Source organism: Pezoporus occidentalis, unplaced genomic scaffold (genome assembly GCF_034315485.1).
Source record: "Pezoporus occidentalis ecotype Australia unplaced genomic scaffold, CSIRO_AGI_Poc_V1 ctg41, whole genome shotgun sequence".
NCBI lineage: Eukaryota > Metazoa > Chordata > Aves > Psittaciformes > Psittacidae > Pezoporus > Pezoporus occidentalis.
This window is the reverse complement of record NW_026915736.1, coordinates 2,227,372-2,247,606: the sequence shown is the minus strand read 5'-3', so window position 1 is coordinate 2,247,606 and position 20,235 is coordinate 2,227,372. Positions and strand designations below refer to the sequence as shown.

At 39.1% G+C, this 20,235-nt stretch overlaps 1 protein-coding gene across 7 annotated transcripts in view; it reads right to left on the bottom strand.

The window, feature by feature from the left end:
* The window catches only part of RHOBTB1 (Rho related BTB domain containing 1), a 54,223-nt gene that overhangs the window by 17,892 nt on the left and 16,096 nt on the right, over positions 1-20,235 (bottom strand). For 2 of the 7 annotated variants that reach the window (XM_062634009.1, XM_062634008.1), the window contains exons 3-4: positions 7,003-7,204; positions 6,536-6,639 (exon numbers count right to left, since the gene is read on the bottom strand). The exons of 1 other annotated variant lie outside the window; for it this stretch is intronic. In XM_062634009.1, coding sequence (XP_062489993.1) covers positions 6,536-6,639; positions 7,003-7,194 — 296 coding nt within the window. In that variant the 5' untranslated portion in view covers positions 7,195-7,204. Of the gene's footprint in view, positions 1-1,739; positions 1,801-6,535; positions 6,640-7,002; positions 7,205-12,483; positions 12,607-17,898; positions 18,122-18,182; positions 18,388-20,235 lie in introns of those variants that run through there. 4 more of the 7 variants (XM_062634010.1, XM_062634011.1, XM_062634012.1 and 1 more) reach the window with 4 other exon arrangements.

The following is a 20,235-nucleotide window of genomic DNA, read 5'->3' as shown; positions in this document are numbered from 1 at the left end:
CAATTGAAACAGGCTGCTGCAAGGTACCCATGGACAATTCTGGGCCAAATTTTTCCAGGAGACTCAATAAAACTCTCTTTGGAATCAGGTATGTTTGCAGTATACATATCCACCATAACATACCAACATGCCTTTCTCCCTCCCCTGGAGCAGAGATCTCAATTACTGCATTTCTAACGCAGGAACAAAAATGCTATGATAAATAGAATTCTAGAGATAGCTAATTGAGGATGAAATACTGAAATATTCTGCATATGACATGCAAAGCAGGGGTTTATAAAAGTAACACAGAAAGCCTGAACACCAAATTAATGAAGAAGGATAAAAGAAAATGACAGAGAAAGAGAAGGTACAGGGCTAGCTGGAACATGCCAACCCAGGGAGAACACCAAACCTCACAGTATCATACAAAGGGACTGATAAGATTATAGCTAAAAATGCTTTTGTAAGATATATCAGCTGACTGCTGATTCCAGGGAGCAGTCAGAAAAATAAAATACTGTGAAATAAGCTCATAAAACAGTGGAGAAACCAGAAAAAGGGAAAGTTGGGCTTTTTGAGCTTATTTTCTGTTACTGTAAGAAAGCAGCTTACAGATGGGAACTACATGTTATCTCACTACAGGTAACCAACTAACATTCAAAGATACTGCAGAAAAACAAACATGGGAAGAAATGAACCCTTCCTCTACTGCCAGCCCCACCCTCTATGATCAATGATAAATCAGAAAATCATACTGTGTTGAAAGAAGTAAGAACAGCTCTAGCTAAAACATCATTTCAAGCACCATGTTTGGAAATAAAAAAAAAAATAAAAAAACAAACTATTTCAGGGTAGGGAGGGATGTAAGGATAAAAAAAAAAAAAAAAAGAAAGAAAAAGGAAGATCCAAAGTTAGGTCCCAGAATTCAGTAAAAGCATGATTCTTTGTAAGTTTTGATGAAGAACACAGAACTAGGAAGCAAAAGACAAAAAGTGAGGTAAAAATCCAGAGCAGGAAAAATTACAGGGTTTGGTTGGCATCCAGCATAAGACTGACTTCTGAAGCCACAGAACACATGAAAACATTAACAGATGCTAAATGCATCTCTTCCTCTGGGCAGAAAATATGGATTTTTGTAATTCTTGCTTTCTTTAGGCTAGCACCAAAACCAGCCGCCTCCTCCTCCTTCTTTTTGTTAAAAAAAACCAAACAAAACAAACCCAACCAAACCCAACCAAAAAAACCCATTCTAAACAACAAAAATGGTCAAGAAATTTTAACTGGCAAGTTGATGACACAAAGTTACTGATAACAGCTTTTAACAGCTATATCTGGCTGTGCAGAGTGGTTTCTATATTCTGACATGCATATGAGGAAATCCAGACTGAAATACTGAGATTCTTGGAGTAGAAAATGACTCAAGAAATCTACCCAGCACCTATTCACAAGGAAATAATTCACTAAGATCGAGACTTTGATGGAAAGTCACTTCCCAGGTTTAGCGTTTCCAAAAGATTTTGGTGTTGCCTTTCAGCCTTTTAGTATAGAACCCAAACACCCTCCTTCTACCCAGCCACTTCGCCACTAACTTAGAAGAGCAAGGAAAAATGGAAAATGATGTAATACCACAAATAACATTTGATACATTCTTTTTCACTCCAGTCAGTGAAGGCTCAAAGCATTACAGGTCTCTCTAGCACAGATAGGTATGCATCAAGTCAGGGCTCAGGCTGCACCAACAATTGTTTGGCACATACCTTTTAGAGGAAGGAAGAATTCCAAACAGCAATTCCATAGCAACCTCTTTCTATTCACAACCTGAAACCATGGTGTGATGCAGATAAGATTTCAGCGGTTTAAGTATATATAAACCATATACTGTCCATAAACTGACTGAAAAAGCCTCAAATACTAATATAGCTAATGAAAGAACAAAAAAACCCTAGTGCATATAAACACCACATCATAATAATATTATGAAGAAAGCTATCTCTCTTTGATGCTCTCTGCTCATTGTAGTCTTTCTTGGGGCTGATCCGAGCCAAACCCAAAAGAGAAAAAAATCATAACAAAAAAAAAAGAAGTTTTTTACAGGAGTTCTTTAGGATTTCTTCATGAAGAACCTGAGTGGCTTATAAACCACTGTAAAGTAGATGGGAAGGCTTACTAATTTTGTATTTGATGATTCAACGATACTGCATATCGCTTTTTGTTGCAGCAAAACATATCAAAAGGAAGCAGCCAAGGTAGAGACATCTGGAAACAACTAGATTCCTCATCAGCTGACTCTTTGCTAACAAAGGAAAGGACTCTCTTGTGTCTGTTAAGTGCTACTGCTGTGAAGACATAGCTCTGATGATTCCCTCCAACCCATGCCACTAAATGGCTTGTAAGGCATGTGAAAGACGGAGAATTATTGCAACATAAAACAGGGGTAGCACGACTGGGGGAAAAATATGGGCTTTTATTCAAAGCACTTCTGAAACCTTGGACCTTTTCTGAAAAAAGGAGCTGCTGGATGATTCTCAGCCTAGGCACAGGCAGGGAGCGACAGAAGGCACTGATTTAACTAAAGGCAAACCAAATAAATCTGCAAAGACACTCAGCTCACCCAAATCTCACTGGATTTGCTGAATGCAAATACAATTTTACATCAAAGCTACATGTTTGTTTTGTTTGTTTAATAGAAATATTATCATTGTCCTTTAGTAAAAAGAAACAGAAAATAAAACAGCCGTAAAGAGAATGGTGGAAGTCTTCAAGTATCAGTGAGAAACTCCTATTCCCATTGACCTTTTTTAGTAGCATTCAGAAGGTCTATTTCTATGAATTCAATTACATTGAAGTAACTGGTTAAAGGAATTGTAATCACACAGAAAAAGATGAATGCATGTGCTCCTCTGTGTACATACAATACCTACAAGGCTTATGAAATCCATTCACAATAGAGGAAATACTCTGAACATATTTTAAAAGGCTCTGTCAGCACTCTCACATCAAGGCTCATTCAGATTTGTAAGTCACGAGGAAAAAGCTGTTTTCTGTCCATGCTGTATGAACAGATTTTGTTTGGTCTACAGCTCATATTTAAGTTGCAAGTAAATAAATCATCCTGGCTGAATTAGCTGACAAACCACATCCTTGCTATTGAGAATAAATATTTGACTGGGACTGAATTAACTCTTTGCAGATTTGTACTCATGTTTACACATACTAGAGCTGCATGTATAAAAAACCAGGATACACAGGATATTAGTCAAATTGTAGTCAAACATGTTCACCTGAAAAAAACTAAAAAAGGATGCAAAACAAAAAAAGTGAAAGCCAGTCTTTTTTTCCATTTTGCTTTTAGAATTAGTTTGAACACAGCATGCTGACGCTCTCATTCAAAACCAGATTGGACAGGAGGATACAGCATAGTAAACCCTGACAAATTGAAACATAAATTAAGATCCTTTCATGTCTTTACACATGCAGTTTAGTGCCTCCCAGAGAAACTAGTATGGAATAACAACTTGAGCTTTATATGAAGCTTCCACTTAATTTGCAGGCTCACGGAATACAATAGCACTGAGACTAGATTGTTATTAAACAAAGAGGTGACTAGGAGATGGAATCAGTATGCCAATCACAACAAAGACATTGTCATTTTACAGTGTTTTGGAGTGATTTTGCCTCAGATGAAACCTTGTGAGACAATATCAACAAATGACTGTTTGGCATCACATAGTGCCTAAGCAAAACTGAACAAGAAACTTCCAAAACTAAAGCACATGCTTTAGTTTAAGGGGGAAAAAAAAAACCTGAAAAAGCAACCCAAAACATATGCTACAAAACTGCAACAAATATTTCCACAATTTCCTCCAGCCACATCCCTCTCCCTCCCTTAAGCTGTCAGAAGCCATTTCCCAAAGCTCTCAGAGAATTGTTATTATTAAACTAAACATCAGACTGTAGAATGCAGGCTGGATCTCACTTTCCATAGTCCCATTTTAAAGGATGGCAGCAGAAACATTAACTATTCCATTCTCAGCGGCATTCAAATGTTTCTCTCTGTCACAAAAATAGTGGAAAACACATTTCATTTGTCATCCTTTCAAGTTCCTCTGAAAAATAAAGAATTAAGAAGCATTTATCATTGCTTTAAGTCCTATTAACTGTTCACCCTGTCATCTATAGCATAATCTATTTATGAAACATTTTCTAAAACTGCATGGAACATCTTTTCCAATGAGCAGCAGGTGAATTAACGACCTGCTGGTTCTTGTTACTTTGCGTTTGGGACAATTAGATGTCCTGGCTGAATGTTTGGCTGAAATAAACCTTCCCCTGCACACAAGTGCATATGCATAAAAAATTTTGAAGAGAACCAAAGGGTTATATTACTATATGATCCTTCAGACAATTGGAAGTGTGGGGCACATGTAGGTGTAGCCTTGAGCAGTTTGGTATAAAATGTGCCTTCCACTGTACTGCAAGATCTGACTCAGCTATGAGTAGACTGTAGTTCAATGTACAGAAGTGATTGAAAATCAATTTCTATAAATGTGAATATTAAAAATTGGAAATCTCTTTTTAAAATGCTAAAATAGATAAAATACTAAACAGTCACTTTTAACTGAAACACTAATATCTTTCAAAACAATAAAGTACCTAAGCAGTGCTTTACAACTAGTAGATTTTACAACTATATTTCTATTTATAAACTAGTGCCTTTAGAATTTCAGTTACTTTCTTCATTAACAGACTCGCAGAAAACCACGACAGCAGGTATCCAGAACGGCCTTTTTAAGTTAACCAAGGTATAGCAAACCTTATGTTACACAGGCTCAGTTCTGCTAATATCACAGGTGAATCACTGCGTTCATATGCTTAATCCCACGAGATCTCAAGTTATACATGTTCTCCTTGGCATTTGCAGGATTAGAATCTAAGTATGTTGTTTCCCCCCTCTACTATCCTACCAGTAAACGTGGGATCAGAGTTCAAAACATGCCTGATTTTGTCCTCCTAATCTCTAGTAATCTTCTCAGTGACACAGTATCTGTTGCAGAATTATCAGGAAGCCATATCACAGAGGAACAGTTAGTGAAAACATTAAGGTATATCTGTTTTTAACAAAGTAGGGCTCATATTCTGCCTAAAGGTAAAAGAGTACCTATTCACATACCAAAGTAGCCCTAAATACTAAGGCAAATATTACCTTAAAGTCAGTAACTTTCCTCACTCTCAAAGCTGATTTACAAATGGTACAGGTTGTATACCCACGTGTTGCTATAGCTTCTGATACAAAAGTCAAAGTAATTCATGACGCTGTGAAAACAAACTAGCACAAAGCTGTGCTGCAAAGGAGGGTTTGCCATACAGACTTGTGCAGTGTGAAAATTTAACCATTGGGTTCAACCAACAGAACCGTCTTCAGTGGTTCTATGGGGTAGAGAACAGAAAAGACTGGCATCACTCCAAGTCACTTGTTTCATCAGGTAGTACAGAGCAAAGGAAAAGAGTAAGATGGTACATTTCGGCAGCATGGAATGCAAAACTTGGACAGACACCCTACAGTCAGCATTCCCAGCTGGAAAAAAAAAAAAATATCCAAAATCCAAATCCCAGCTGGACATAAAGGTCTACAGAAGTCTGATTAGCTGCAGAGACCGAAGCAGATAAGAGGATATAAAAAAGTTCAAGAAGGTAAAAAAAAAAAGTGTGAGGATCAAGACCTCACTCAAATGTCAGTTACGAAAATATCTGACCAAAATCCATCCTCAACTCAGTTTTTGCCCAATGCAGCTAATCTGCTCACATGATATATGCGCTCAAATGCGCGCCACAAAGCTGTTCTGCTGTCTGTACTTCCAACAGGCTAGATCTAATTACCATTAAACAAAACAGAAAGACTATCACTGGCTTCAGTTCTTGTTGAAACTATGCAGAAGTTATACATGCTGGAAAGATCTAGATTACTTTTTTTTTTTTTAATTTCCAGGGTTAATCTATTCACTGGCAGACACTTGATATTTATAGAAGAAAAAACTTCTTTCCTCAGCTTTAACTAAGAAAACACAGAAAAGTGCCCCTTTTCACGAAACTGGCTCTGGTCTCAAGGGGTCAGCTGCTCATTCAACATTACAGGTTTTAATAAAATAAATATTTAATTGAGTAAGAGTGATGTTTCCCAACATCTCTCCTTGTAGTTGCTTGTTAGGCAACTATATCATACACTGCTTATACAGGCAGGGAATGATGATGTTTAATTTTGTAAAACTACAGTCTTATTTTGGGGAATGTTCCTTAAAATTTGACATAGGACAACTGCTGTTGGCAGAGCTTAGCAGGCTGTTCAAGGAAATGTAGTGTAGTAAAACTATGCTGCTTTTTAAATATTTATATCTTTTTAATCCTTGCAGCAGATAATCCTCTTTGCAGCAGGCAGGAATATGAATACCCTTGATTGTTTTTAAGTCCTTGCTTTTCAAAATTAAGATTTGTAATTTTTTTCAGCTCTAAAATTTTACTACAAGTATTACTTAAAATTTTGCTTGGATCAATTTACCTTCCATAAGCAAAGCGCCTGTCTTTGTGGTGGTCCCCAAATGTATCCCATAGCCTGAGAGAAACACTCACTTCATCCACAACATCTCTTGAGCGTTCTAGGACCTAGAACAGAACACATATAACATACTCTTTCCCTGCATGAAACAAGTAAATTTCTAATTCGTCCTGTAAGAAAATTCAAAGCATATTAGACCAAGAGTCTATCACATATATGTCTACCACATATGGTTTTTAATTTTATAAAACAGGCAGAATATGCATCTTCCTAAAAATAGGTTTGATAAAAAAAAGTTACTTTGGAATGAGAGATGTGGGGAGATGCATATCAGACCATGGCTGCAGTAGAGACTGCGCATAAAATACTTGTGAGTTCATTGCTGCATCCTGACAAAGGCAGGCTGGCCAATAAATAATGGTACAACCTCACGGCATGTGCTCCATATTTTGTACACCTGCAGTCCTTACCTCTTGGCAGACACGATACTGATCAATGGCCCAGACAGTTGGTACGTGAGTTGCCAGCAGCTGATACTGAGTCAAGGTTGTATTGCATGCTCTTGCGCAAATTAGACGAGTCTTTCCCACTGCATTATCTCCAACCACCACACACTTGATAGTTTCAACGTTGGGTCTTTCGTAGTCCATGTCAATGTCCATTTATCAAAAACTGTAACAAGACAGTTAAACTTGTTTTCTACGGCTGTGTAAAACCAATGCTATTTAGAATCAGACCCTTCTACTTCCACTTCTTGAGAGATGCCTGAAGAGGACAAACTCTTAAGGAAAAGCTAGTAGTAAACTGTACCAAAGCAAGCTAGTGGTTGCTTTAAATACCACACAGTTATGCAAATGTACAACTATTTTGACCGTGGTCTGTTTATGCTGTTCACATGCTATTTTCACTTTGGTTTCTGTAAACACAGGCCTGTTTGCAGAAGATAGATCTTGGTGAAACAAGGACAGCTAGCACAAACTTACCTCTTGCTAATACTTGTTATACCAAGACAGAAAAAAGACTGGACTTCAGTGGGTTTAACCTGAAGGATACCAGTATAAACCTGCCTTCCATACCTTGCTCATTCAGGATTTGATTTAGGGCTGTCCAAACAATATTACTAACAGCAAGTCACACAGATGGTTTTAGTTATATGCATACAATAAAACTGAATTGTAAGATGATTGCAGAGACTCTGTTTTCCATAAAACACAACTCCCATTATATCCTTCATGTATCACACACTCCAAATTTTCCAAGGAAAAGTGTGTACAAATCATGTACTAAAATGAAACCTAACAGCCCAGCAGGAACTTACAAATATACTTATCTATACCTACCAATTATTTTTCACTTGACAATGGAAAATGATTTTTGAAGACATTACCTTCATGTAAAGTTATTATTGAAAATATTTACTTAAATATTCTATGGCAACATATTGAACAAAGCCTGGATACGAATATAAGCTGGAAAAAATTGATATTTGAAAAACTAAAAATAAGTCCTGTTAAGTTTACTGCAGTATGTCATTTTCATATAAAGGAATGTGGTATTTTCATATAAAGTAATGCAGGATCATAGTTTGATATATCTGATTTTGATTTTCAAATGTCTAGTAGTCTGCTGAGCACTCTGGTCTCTGACAGAAAATTACAATCAAGGAGGGAGAAAAGGGAAAATGCAGGGTACAAACATGCTCAGGAAGGCTTGCCTAATAATTATTTCAGCAAGGAAACCTACAGCATTCTAATCAATGAAACACAGGTCATCATCTGGAATGATGGTGTCCTTTTTCCTGAGAGTAAAGCACTACAAATAAAGAAGCCAAGTTATTTGTTTTAATACCTTCTTTAATATTCATATCTTATTTGCACATAAATATAGAATATATGTCAACTGTCAGGCTGTTTAAAATAATAGATACAAACTGTTCTCATGTCCATTTTTCACTGTCAGAGGTACTATGTTATGATTCAAGAAAAAGCATGCTTAGTAATGACTAGGCAAACACTAATTTTAACTGTATTCTGTCACTATTTAAAGTGAAACGAAAGTCAATGTTAGAACTAAATGCTACCCATTCATTTAAAATTTTGGACGCAGATTGCATGCTAATAGCTATCATGGCTAAGGTATAGCTACAATCGTTATTTACTTGTGAATAGGAGGAATTAGAGACCACACAGACAGCAAGGTGCATGGATGAGTTTATGGCACTACCGTGTTACACTGATGTTTTCACAGACATTGGATGCTTATGGAAATGCTACAGCACAGACTAGCATGTAAGAATGTATCTAGAGAGTTGTCCTACACTAAACTGAAACACAGGCCCAGAACTTCATCCTGGCACAAGTACATGGTTGCACAACTGGAGCTCTGCAATTTCTCAAATGTAGAGCAAATAACATAGCTTCAAACATACATGTGAATATGTACTGCAATGTAAACCCTCATGGCCTTGTGATATCAACCTGTTATGCTGGCACAGAGGTTTTAGATGATAAGGAAACAAAGCTATTAAGATATTGCCGTTATCCCTTCATCCGAGTTGTAACCTGCACCCTGAAAGGTTACTAGTGTTGAAGTAAAGGACTACAGAGACTTTCAGTCACCTTTCTGCACTCCAACCTCAGCTACTTGTTGGATGCAAGCTCCTATGAGGCTAATACCTCTTAGAATGGCCCATGGGTTTTGCATCATCCTCTCCATTAGTCCAAATACAAGAAAAAAAGTGAGAGCTAACTCTTCTTTTCTCCACATTCTTTCCAAGAATACAAGATATAAATAAAAGTACAAAAACAATACCTTTTTTTTCCACATTAGAGAGAATGAAACATATTTGTACACCACAGCCTCAAAGACAGGCCCCTGAATAAGTAAGAAAAACCCAAGAGGTTTCAGTGTGTGATTTAAAAATGTCTCATTTCAAGTCTGAGAATAAACAGCTCCCCCTCACATAATATGTCTTATTAAATTACTTCATATTTTATTCATGCATGGACTAGACATCACAGATGGAATGTGGAAATATTTACAAGGCTGGAAAACAAAATGAAGGAGTGTGGCTAGTCAGTGTGTCTGGCTGGTTTTAAACTATCAAGCAGAGAGATGGCAAACCAATTTTCCTCCAACCCAATATTTCATTAAAATGCTGTTACAAAGATTAGCTGAGGTTTTATATAACAATCTGATTTAAAAATTCTTCAAAAGTTCTTAAATGGTAGTTCTGCAAAAATGCAGTTCAGTCAGTCACAAAATATGTATTAAGTAAAGAGTCTGGAATTTTAAAATAATTTCCAAGAGGATAACAAAGTGAGTTAAAAATTAATAGGCAAATCCAAATAAAAGTAACAAGCAAAATCAGTGTAATTATTTGAGAATCCTGGAAAAGAACACATCAAAATATGATTTAACTTTATTTTTGTTTTAAATTTCCTATATACTTACTAAATTAAAGCAAAGTTGTCATAGAACTCAGACACAGCATGCTTGAATGCCCTGTTGTAGATCAATGGCAGTCTAATGAAGATATTTTTAGCATGACTCAATACTGCACAGGACATAGATTAAAATAAACTGGGAAGAAAAACAAAAGTAGAGATTTGAGACAACGTTAAGGGAACTCCTAAATCCACACTATTATATACAGAGTACCTATTTATTAAAAATGCAAGAATTTTAATATTTTTCACTAGTTTTCAGGAAGTGATTAAAACAGCAATAGCTCCTGAAGAGGCTCACAGACAGAAGCCTGGACAGCTATTTAGACACCTCAAATAAAAACAGATGCAAACAAAAAATTACAGTATAAACAATTAGCAAAACATGTGGACTAAATGCTTACAGATGTAGCCAGAAGCTTTCTGACTACTGGAATGATTAACGCCAGGAATATGTAGAAGACTTTAAAAATACAGCCACAGTTAGTTGAGGATTTTTTTTATGGTACCCTCTAGGTTAAGCTTGTGCTAAAGCTATTATATAATCAGACTGATTAAAAATGCTAAACATTATTTACAAAACTTAAATGAAAAAAAAAACTCTAGATTTGAGTTCTGAAAGACTGGTAACAGCTGGGAAGACCAACTGGAACTGAAACAAAACTGGTTAGACAAGAGAAAATGAGCTTATATGGAGCTTAATTAAAAAAAAAAAAAAAAGCAGCATAAAATTCCAAGACCAGTGAAAAACTTGCTAAAACCAACCTACAGCCTGCATTAGTTTAGTTTACCAAGAAAACAGAATAGCTTAAAGTAAGAGGAAAGTTACTGGAAGTGTGACCAGTCTCAGAAAGGCCACTGCCAAAAAAACCCACAGAAAGACAGAAAGGCTATCAAACGATAAGCATCAAGAAACCTACTAGGGAAAGATTTGATCAAATATGGCAGGTCCCAAAAGAAAGCAGTTAAAGATTCAGCGGCTTAATCCAGTTATAAAGAAAGATGAGCAGATGGATGGAAATGAAAAAAAAGATACCCTCAAGAATAACACAGGATCTCAAAAATCTCTTAGGATGTTTCTATTTTTACACTGTCACCTGTGATTGTTTGCAGACGAAGAGGAGACAGAGGCAACAGAAATCAGGAGATGTGAGTAGACTCAAGATCTAAGATAGAGACATTTAATTTATCAAATTGATTAGCACAAAAGAACTATTCTACATAGAGCTGATTTATTTCCAAAGAAGTCTAAGGTTACTGTTCTGAACCATGGCTTGCAGATGGTTACAGACACTGATTTCTTTCTCTATTGCTTCACCTCAAATTGCTGTAGGGTGCTTGTTCTTTTATTTTTTTTCTTTTTCTGTGTAGTTTTACCTCACTGCTGAATGAGTTGTTATTATTATCACTTAAAAACAGTTGTGGTTGCCATAGCATGCAGATCCCTCTGGCTGGTCAGCCTCAGTAATGAAACACCACCTTTTTAGATAATCTGTAGATGAAGCATATCACTTGATCATCTAGCCCACTGGTACACAGATTGAACACAACAGACACAAACAATCTCTTTCTCTCTGTATTAATATAGGCATATTCATATACAAAAAATAACCAGATCCTAACCATGAGATTGTCTTCTTTTGAGAATTAATTTTAATATATTTAAAGCTATAATTGCACTTTGCTGGAAAGAAAGTAGATGAATTTCCAAACCCAACAGTGACTTCCCTGTGCAGGATTAGGAATCCACTCATGGATCTCCCTGTCTATGCAGCTAACAGCCCATCCTGAAATGTCTAAATATTTTAAATCATATACAAAACAATACCAAGATTTTTTCAAGGGCAGGTAGCTAATTATCAACCCTTTTCTCTTCAGCAAAACACCACAAAGCAGTAAGTATCTACATTAATCAGTGATTACAGAGAGATCCTACAGGCCTTTACTTCTTAGCTCAGTACTTAAACACGTCTTGTAAGACTGAGATAGCACCTCTTAGCATAAAAACAAGTAATCATGTTACTTAGTTCTTGTGTTAAGAGCAAACCTTTCAGCTGAAGGTTCAGTGACAGCATGTAAGAAACTTGCCAGCTCAGTAGTTTGTAATAATTCCAACTTGTCTCAAGTAATTTGGCCAAACATACAAATCAGGAAGTCATTCAAACAACATGCCGACCTGACAATTACGAAGTCACAATCTTATTGGAGGAATCTAATGGAAACAGACACAGGAATCTACCACCATTTCGTATGAATGGTGCGAGTGGAAATGGTATGAAAAACTGAGCTCATCAGTAAGGTAGTAAGACAATCAACATTTATCCCTGAAAACCACAAGCTTTTGAAACTATAAGAAACAGCATTTGTAGGTACTCCCATCTTTCAACCTATTCTGGAGATGTATTTTTGAGTATAGTTTTGGAGTGACTCTTTCAGAAAGCCATTACACAATTACATATCAAAAGGAGTACAACAAAAATTTACAAGACAATGCAATGCTCTTACCCCCATCCCTAAGTTGCAAAATTACTGCTTGCAACCATGGTAACAAAAAGGAGATGCAGAATGCCAGTTCTTCAGGCACTGAAGTCACTACTTTACACTCCAGAATCCTAAGGCACCAGCATGCTGGCAAGGACCAAAATACACATGAGCCAGAACAAGCGTGTGAAATGCTCATTCTCAATATAACCGGCCATGTTTCACAGTCTTAACGGATTAACATATATATGCCAGGGGAGAAAACAGAAGGACTTACTGTTCATTTGTGCAAAAGCATAGAATTCACAGACAGCTCAATATGGGGAAAGGTTAAGGGCTAGCTAAAGCACTAGCTGATGACAAAGGGTAAGAAGAATCAAGGTGGGATTAGATCACTGGGTCACCAGGGGACAAAGGTGGGCACGATATGTATCAGCCTGGATTCTCACCCAGGATAAAGAGGCATTGCTCTCTTGCTATTATTTAAAGTTCTGGAAATTTACATGGAAAGACTGTAAAGGAAGAGACTGACTCAGGAGGAAGAAATTCAAGATTAACTCTGGAATTTATAAACTACTTGCCCTACCTGGCCCATTGACAGAAGACAGTAACAGTGATTGGGAATTGAGAAAATGGAGAAAAGCTCTTATATTCTAAAGCCAACCTGATCTCAAATGTGAGAACCTTGGATGTCATGGGTAGAAAGAGAAGGGTAGCTGACTGAAATGTTTCTTCATTGTATGAGATGATGAGATAACCCTGGCTGTTGTTGCCCACAAAAGAAGAGTGCAGGTCAGCAGGAACACCTTTATCTCTCATAGGGGTTCTTCCCTTTTTCAGTTATTCTAGGATAGTTGGGGTGTTTCAATTTATGGTCAGTATCAACAAAGAAATAAATCTCACAGAACACTGCCAAAATTCGATACAGTTGAAGAAGGTAAGTACTGAGGCTGCTATCAAGACAGACTCCTCTTGGCTTGCCTGAACCAGCTTCTTTCATGGCAGCTTTCGGCCAACAGGCATCAGATGTAATCCTGGATGCTATCCTTCACTTTGTATGCTTTGCTGGAAGAAAGATGTTCTGAGAAGCCTTCATTCAGCTGCCTTGATCCCTGCTCTATCCCTCAAATTTGAAAGGGAGCAAAAATTTGACCATGGCCACACACAGAAATGAAAGAAGCAGCCTCTAAGGAAGAAGCAAAGTTGAAGACAAAACACATTTCTATATTTACCTAGAAAATTTCCCAGTCAGATCATCACCATAACCTTTGTAGAAACTGTAGAGGTGTAGTAACTCATGGCTTGTAGTATCAGAACCCTGTCAGTCTGTTCTTTCTCAGCATGCTTGACTCCAGATTTGTTTCTGAATGCTAGTTATTACGACTCTGTCAAGCCTGACCTACGTCTGCGATGACACAACACCTTTTGATCAGTAAAAGTGAGTACTTCCTCAGATGACCAAAAATCAGATATAGTAGCAAAATACAAATTCTTCTTTATTGTATAAAACAGAGTGCCCCGAAGCTCAACAGCTGAGCAAGAAAATATCTAATTTTAGGTACAATAAGTGGTTCTCTTGAGCCTCCTGAAAAAGTGCAGTCCACAAGTACCTGCTATACACATTTACAGTCTATCAGACCAAATAGAGATCCAAATATGAAGCTCAGCATTAGACTTGAGCTATGTCAATTTTCTGACAAGTTCTGGAAGACCTGGAGGGCAAAAATCAACAAGCTGATTACACTGAGCAGCTTACATATTATTTTGACCTGCAACACACCTTGCAATATCTTTTGTGACCTTTTTTCATTTCTCTAGAAATTAATCCATACAGCAGGTGAAGGACATTTAACTGTTTCAGAACTTTGAGTATGAGAATCCTGGGTGAGTGTTTTCTGTATGGTGGGAAAGCCTGCAACACTGCCACCCTTCCTTCCACCGATTTTCCAGAGGCTACCTCAAGAACAGGCCACAAAGCAGGGCAGTCCCTTATGCCTCCTTTTATTTCTTCTTTCTTGTTGTGCAGAGATGTGAGGAAGGGTGGCCACACTGGACCCATCCCTGGAAAAAGGGAAATAATCCATAGCTGGTACATTTTTTACTCATTTAAGGCTGACACTTTAGCTTTGCCAATGTGTTTTGTTAGGATTACAGATACAACTGGCTACAACTGACTATTCTTTCAATTTCCCAGAGATGTCTAGAGCAGACTAGGCAGTAACCAAGATCTGGCATTGCTGTGGGTCATAATCTGTCATATCATCACAAACTGAAATTAACTGTGGCTGACATTAATAAAAGTGGCTTGGAATGAGGTAACTGAAGAATGTACAATACCCATTGATGGCAATAACCATCACCAAACAGCTGGTACTTTATAAAGCAGCCACCTATAAATATCACTGTGCACTGAAGTCCTTAGATTGGTCCTCCTTCTGCAACAAAAGATTACACTGCAGGAGCAGATTAAGGGTGCTCCTCTACTAGCATTTTAGTTCAGATCAAGAGTACATTTTTGAAGAAAATTCTCCATGCTTTGGTTCACATCAGGTGCAGCCACGGAGTGTACAAACTGACTTCCTTTCAGATGAATCTGAAGTGGAAGATGTGCCACCCACCACTAATAAGCAAGCATTCAATCCACAGGACCAGATTAAAGTTTATATGAAGTAACACCCTTTGCCCCTGAAATGTGTGCAGTATGGACGCTGCACACGTGGTCCTCAGCACCAACTTTTTAATCCCTAGGTTCCCTGCTACTGCAACGCATGACCCAGTAATGTACATAGAGTATCAGGTGATCTGGCTATCTGGACCAACATAACTGGGGCAAAGCTACAGCTGAATCTTTAGTGACTGCAATGCTCAGGAGTATCCGGGATAACATAAAACTTGAGGTTAAAAGAAGGATCACTGGAAAGGCCTAATTCAACACTACTGGGTTTCATGGTAATAAACTACATGAAATCCCTGATTTTACTCTTATGTAATTAGGAGCATCAGAAACTTGTACAGCATTAAATTACTGATATTCTAGCATAAGTTGTTACTGATTTTAGCCATTTCTAAAGGCAGGTGTTGACATGTATGCTGCTTGGTAACAACATTGAGCAGTTTCCCCAACAGTACAGAAGGAAAATAAACAACAATAACTACCAAACAAGGCATTCTCCCAACTTTTGTGCATTTCTGTGGGGAAAATATTTATCAAGTTTTGCTAGAGTTACAAACAAAGAAAAATATTCCAGAGACACTGTTGACCTTCTAGCACAGAACACTGTTGAATTCACTTTCTGTGCTTGTTTTCCTTCCAAAAGAGAGAACTAGGCTCCTCTTGTTTCATTGAACTTTATGTGACATTTCTCTTGCATTCTCCTTTTTGTTAATCAGAGATGTTAGAAAGATGTTGCATGCAATTTTATTGACTCCCATATGTTATTGCTACAAGGAAACTACATAAGGAAAGTGAGGCCTCATAGTGACAGCAGGTAAAAATCCCCCAAAGACCTCAACACTGACTAGAAAAGTAAATACTTCAGGATGGTAGACTTAAGATAAACACTAATTTCAGATCTTGGGTCAAGTTCTGTATTCATGTCTCAAATGTAAAACCAGCAACATGAATTGAATTGTGCAGGAGGTGAGTATATGTGAAGTTTACTTGTATATAGTGCCACACAGACATTCATTCCTGACATAAAAAAAAAAAAAAAAAAAAGGAAGAGGGAAATTGCCATCTTGTGTTTTTCATGTCAGACAGAAAGCAGCGCAAAACAGAAAATTATGTTGGATGGGAGTCAAAGGGAATATACTTCACAAACCTACCCATGGTAATAAAGGGCCCAACTATAACCCCCCATACTGCAAGCTGCAGCAATTCACACAGTGTGCCACCATTCACTCCTTCACCACAAGGTTTTGATCTCTTTTATGGAAACCCAGTCAGTGATCCAAGGGTGCATTCTCACCAGTCAGACTTGCCTTGATATGAGCTTCAAGTTTGCTGTATGCAGCAGACTGCACAGCCTTGCCTTGCCTTGCCTTGCCCTTTCCTTTCCTTTCCGTACTTTGTCCTACAACATGCTCTTTTAGCAGGATAGATGGGAGCAAGGGAGAAGCTTGTCAAATACCTGTTGCTCCTTTCCTTCTCCTGTTTCTAGGCTTCTCTGTCCTTCATCTCCTTTAGCACAGGGCAACATCTGGATGCAGGACTTAAACATTTTTCTAGTGAATAAAATGTATTAGGAAAGAATCAAATGTTGAGATTTACTGGTCAAGTGATCAGCTCTTCCTCTCAGCCTAATGCTCTACAGTACTTGTGAAGCTTGGAGTTTTAAAAGGGCAGGAGTTTTAGAAAGCTCCTGAGAGCTAAAATTGATGTTTATTTCTTCTTGGATAAAAATACTTCTACGCATCTGAGCCTGCTCCAGATCTTATGCTCCTTAAGTCACTTAAAGAACCCTAGTACATATATTGAAGTTACCAAGTGTTGTGCCTTTTCCTCCCCCCCAACCCTCTCCCCTTTAATAGGGTATAGATACAATGTATACCCAAGACATGAAATCTGGCATACAAATCCAATGTGCATATAAAAGAAAATCATAACCTAATGGGAGAGGAAAAATATATAAAGAAATTAAGCTATTCTGTTTCCATGTACTGTGACTTTCAGTCTTGAAATACAGCTTCTACAGAGATGTGCCACTCAACTGCTACTTGAGTAAGTATGGCAACTCTTAAATGTAGCCCTTAGAACATTGTTTTTCTCCACATATGCTTTATTTTTGCCTAGAAAGCCCAGCATCTGAAGAACTCCCCTTATGCACACTGAACAAAGTAATTTCCACCTCAGCTTCTATTACAGTTCAAGCTGAACATTTGGCTTTGAGTCAGCTGTGTGTCCTGAAATAGTACACAAACTGAGGATGAACAAAGTCATTGAGAATATTCTGGCATCACTTCCTTGCTCTTGCTGTGACCAGAGCTTCAAGGGCTTTCTTTTATTATTACCATTTTTTAAACAAGTATGTTGCTGCCTTCTGAGCCTGAGTAGTGCCTTGATTGATAGAAAGCAACCTGGAGCTCCCAACTAGACTACCTCAGTCTGTCCTGCAACTGATTTATGTTTGCTTTACATGTGGGATGCCACAACACCCGCTAAAGGTTGACTTTAATTTAAGCCCTAATGTTTGCCTCTACAGCCGTTTTCTATGGCCCCAAACAGGTACCGACACAGACACCTGATAATCTGTGTGCTGCAAGACCCCCCAGCAGCCTCCTGCTGTTGTCACAGCAACCCACAACAGACTCCATAGACACAGCACGGAGGAAAAAAAAAAAAAAAAGAAACGGGAAAAAGAGAAATCCGTCAGGGTTTTAGTAAATTACACTCGTAAGTACCAAGCGCCAGGAGGTTTCTGCTCCCCGTACGCATCGTACCTCTCTATTTTTGCCTTGCATCTTGTGGCCTCACTGGAAAAGGAAGCCAGACAGATGAGCTTCATCAAGGACTCAGCCTTCTCTGCCCTCGGGGAGGGAGGCTGCCTCCTCCTTTCTCCCGACGAGGCGGGAGCGCACCTGCGGGGAGACAGCACCCGCAGGACGCCGCCACCCGCGCCCTGCGGAGCCGCTGGCTGCCAGCCCGACACGGCCTCGCACACGCAGCCGCGGAGGGTGCGCCCCCAAGTCGGAGCACGATCGCGCCAGGGCGACGCGGGACCTACCCGGGAGGGCGGGATGCCCGGCAGGCGGCCGCCGGGGTGCACGCAGCGAGCCTGGCCTCCGGCCCCGGTGGGACGGGAGCGGGGTGGCAGCCGCCGCCGCGCCCCTTTCCCGGGGCTCCTTACGGCGGCGGGGCAGCGCCAGGAGCCAGCCGGACTTGGGAGGGAGGCTGCATGCCCCCAGCGATACTCTGCCCGCCCGGCCCCGCGGCGCTGATGGGGCGGCAAGGCGGCAGCTGGGCCGGCAGGAGCCGCGCGCATTGTGACGTCTGCAGCCCCACGTTCTATTTTTAGCGCGCCGATTGGATTTCATTCATGAAACCGGGGCCGCGCGTAAAGGGACGGCGGCTAGAGCCGCGCCCTCCGCCTCCGCCCAGCCCGGCCCGTCTGCCCGCAGCGGCGGGGAAGCGAGAGGGGGGCAGCTCAGAGGCGCGCCCGCCTTCTCTATCCCGGTAATCGCGGACTGGGGGGGCTTTCTGCCACGGCCTCGCACGGGAAAAGGTCGGACACGAACAGGGTGAAGAATGAGTACCTCCCCACTCTCATATATCTACAGTCTATAAATGAGGTGTTTGCATAAACAGTGCAAAGTCCTGAAGGCCTCCCTGGATAAACCCCTATATTGGGTACACAGTTTTTTAGTGCAGGTACTGCACTAAAGTGCAAGTACTGTGTTTCAAAATTGCTTCTCTCCATTTTCACTAATATTTGAAGCCTTCATGTTAAACAAACATGCACAACTGAACCACACCCCCTTCTCTTAAACTGACAATCTATCTAGGCTTGGAGTTTTCCAAACAGTGAAAATGGTTCAAGGCCCTGCATGTAAGTGGGGAAAGCACACACAATTCAGACCAGGCTCCCTGCTGTGACACTGCTTTGCGGTTCTTCTATTTACCACTTGTCATCAGCAAAAATGTAATAACCAGTAAGGGGGCATGGGCACAACTCCTGCAGCTAAGGGAACTTTTTTTTACTTCACTGTGACTGCTTACAGCAGCCTGGACCCATAGACTGCAGTCTTGTAGCAATAACAGAGTAATTTAAAAAAAAAAAAATAAATGTTGCAAAATCATTTAAAAAACACCACTTCCAATCACAGTTAACACTACCAATAACAGGTTAACTACATCCAACTGCATTTGGTTATAGTCAATTACGTACAGTTTTCAAACGCCCAGAAGCCAAACTTACATTAACCACGTCACACTGCAACAATGTTCAATTGAGTTCAATGTATCAGAAACTGAAACAATGTTCACTCGGGCAACTGCCTGCAATCAAACAAATTTCAAATTGATAATTACAAAAGTAAAAAAAGAGTCAACAAATTTAAAATTTATAGCATCGTTACCTTCAATTTTTTAAGTTTTAAGCTCTACATGAACTATTTTTTCTCCAGAAGTGAAGGCTAACATTTTTCATTCTATACAAGAACAGCCATCCCTGCGCATTCAATTGTTTTTAGGACATGCAACTTTTAGGAAAACAATAAGGCCCAGGTTCATCCCACCTAATTCAGGGGGCTGAGCAAAATAGAGTGAAATAAAGGGTATTCCTGTTACTTGACTGCTTCAGTAGGGCAAATCTTAATTCTAAATACTTAATAATACTTCTTAATACAAAACACACCTAGACTATCACTGCTGCAGAGTGAATGTTACTGTCAGAACAGGTAAGTTAGTTAGCACCCTGTGGGAGAAAACCGAGACAAAGCAACCAAACTTGCTCTGATACTAACTCAAGAAGCATTGAATTGCAATAAATAACCCAGACCAAAACAAACAGCCTTTTAGATATGCTTGCAAGCTTGTTGCAGAACTTGCCTACAGCAATAAAGGAAGAGCGCAGGAGGAAAGGAGAAAGTGTTATTTTTAGTACACAGTACTAAAACTACACAGCACAACAGTAAATTTAGCAGAATACAGCAATAACAAAGAATAAACAGGTGGTTAAAATGGAAAAAAAAGAAACAGTACATTGCTTTTCATGAGGATAAAGGTCTCAAATTTCTCTCTGTATTTTTTGTTTCGTTTTGCTTTGTTTTCTGTTTCAT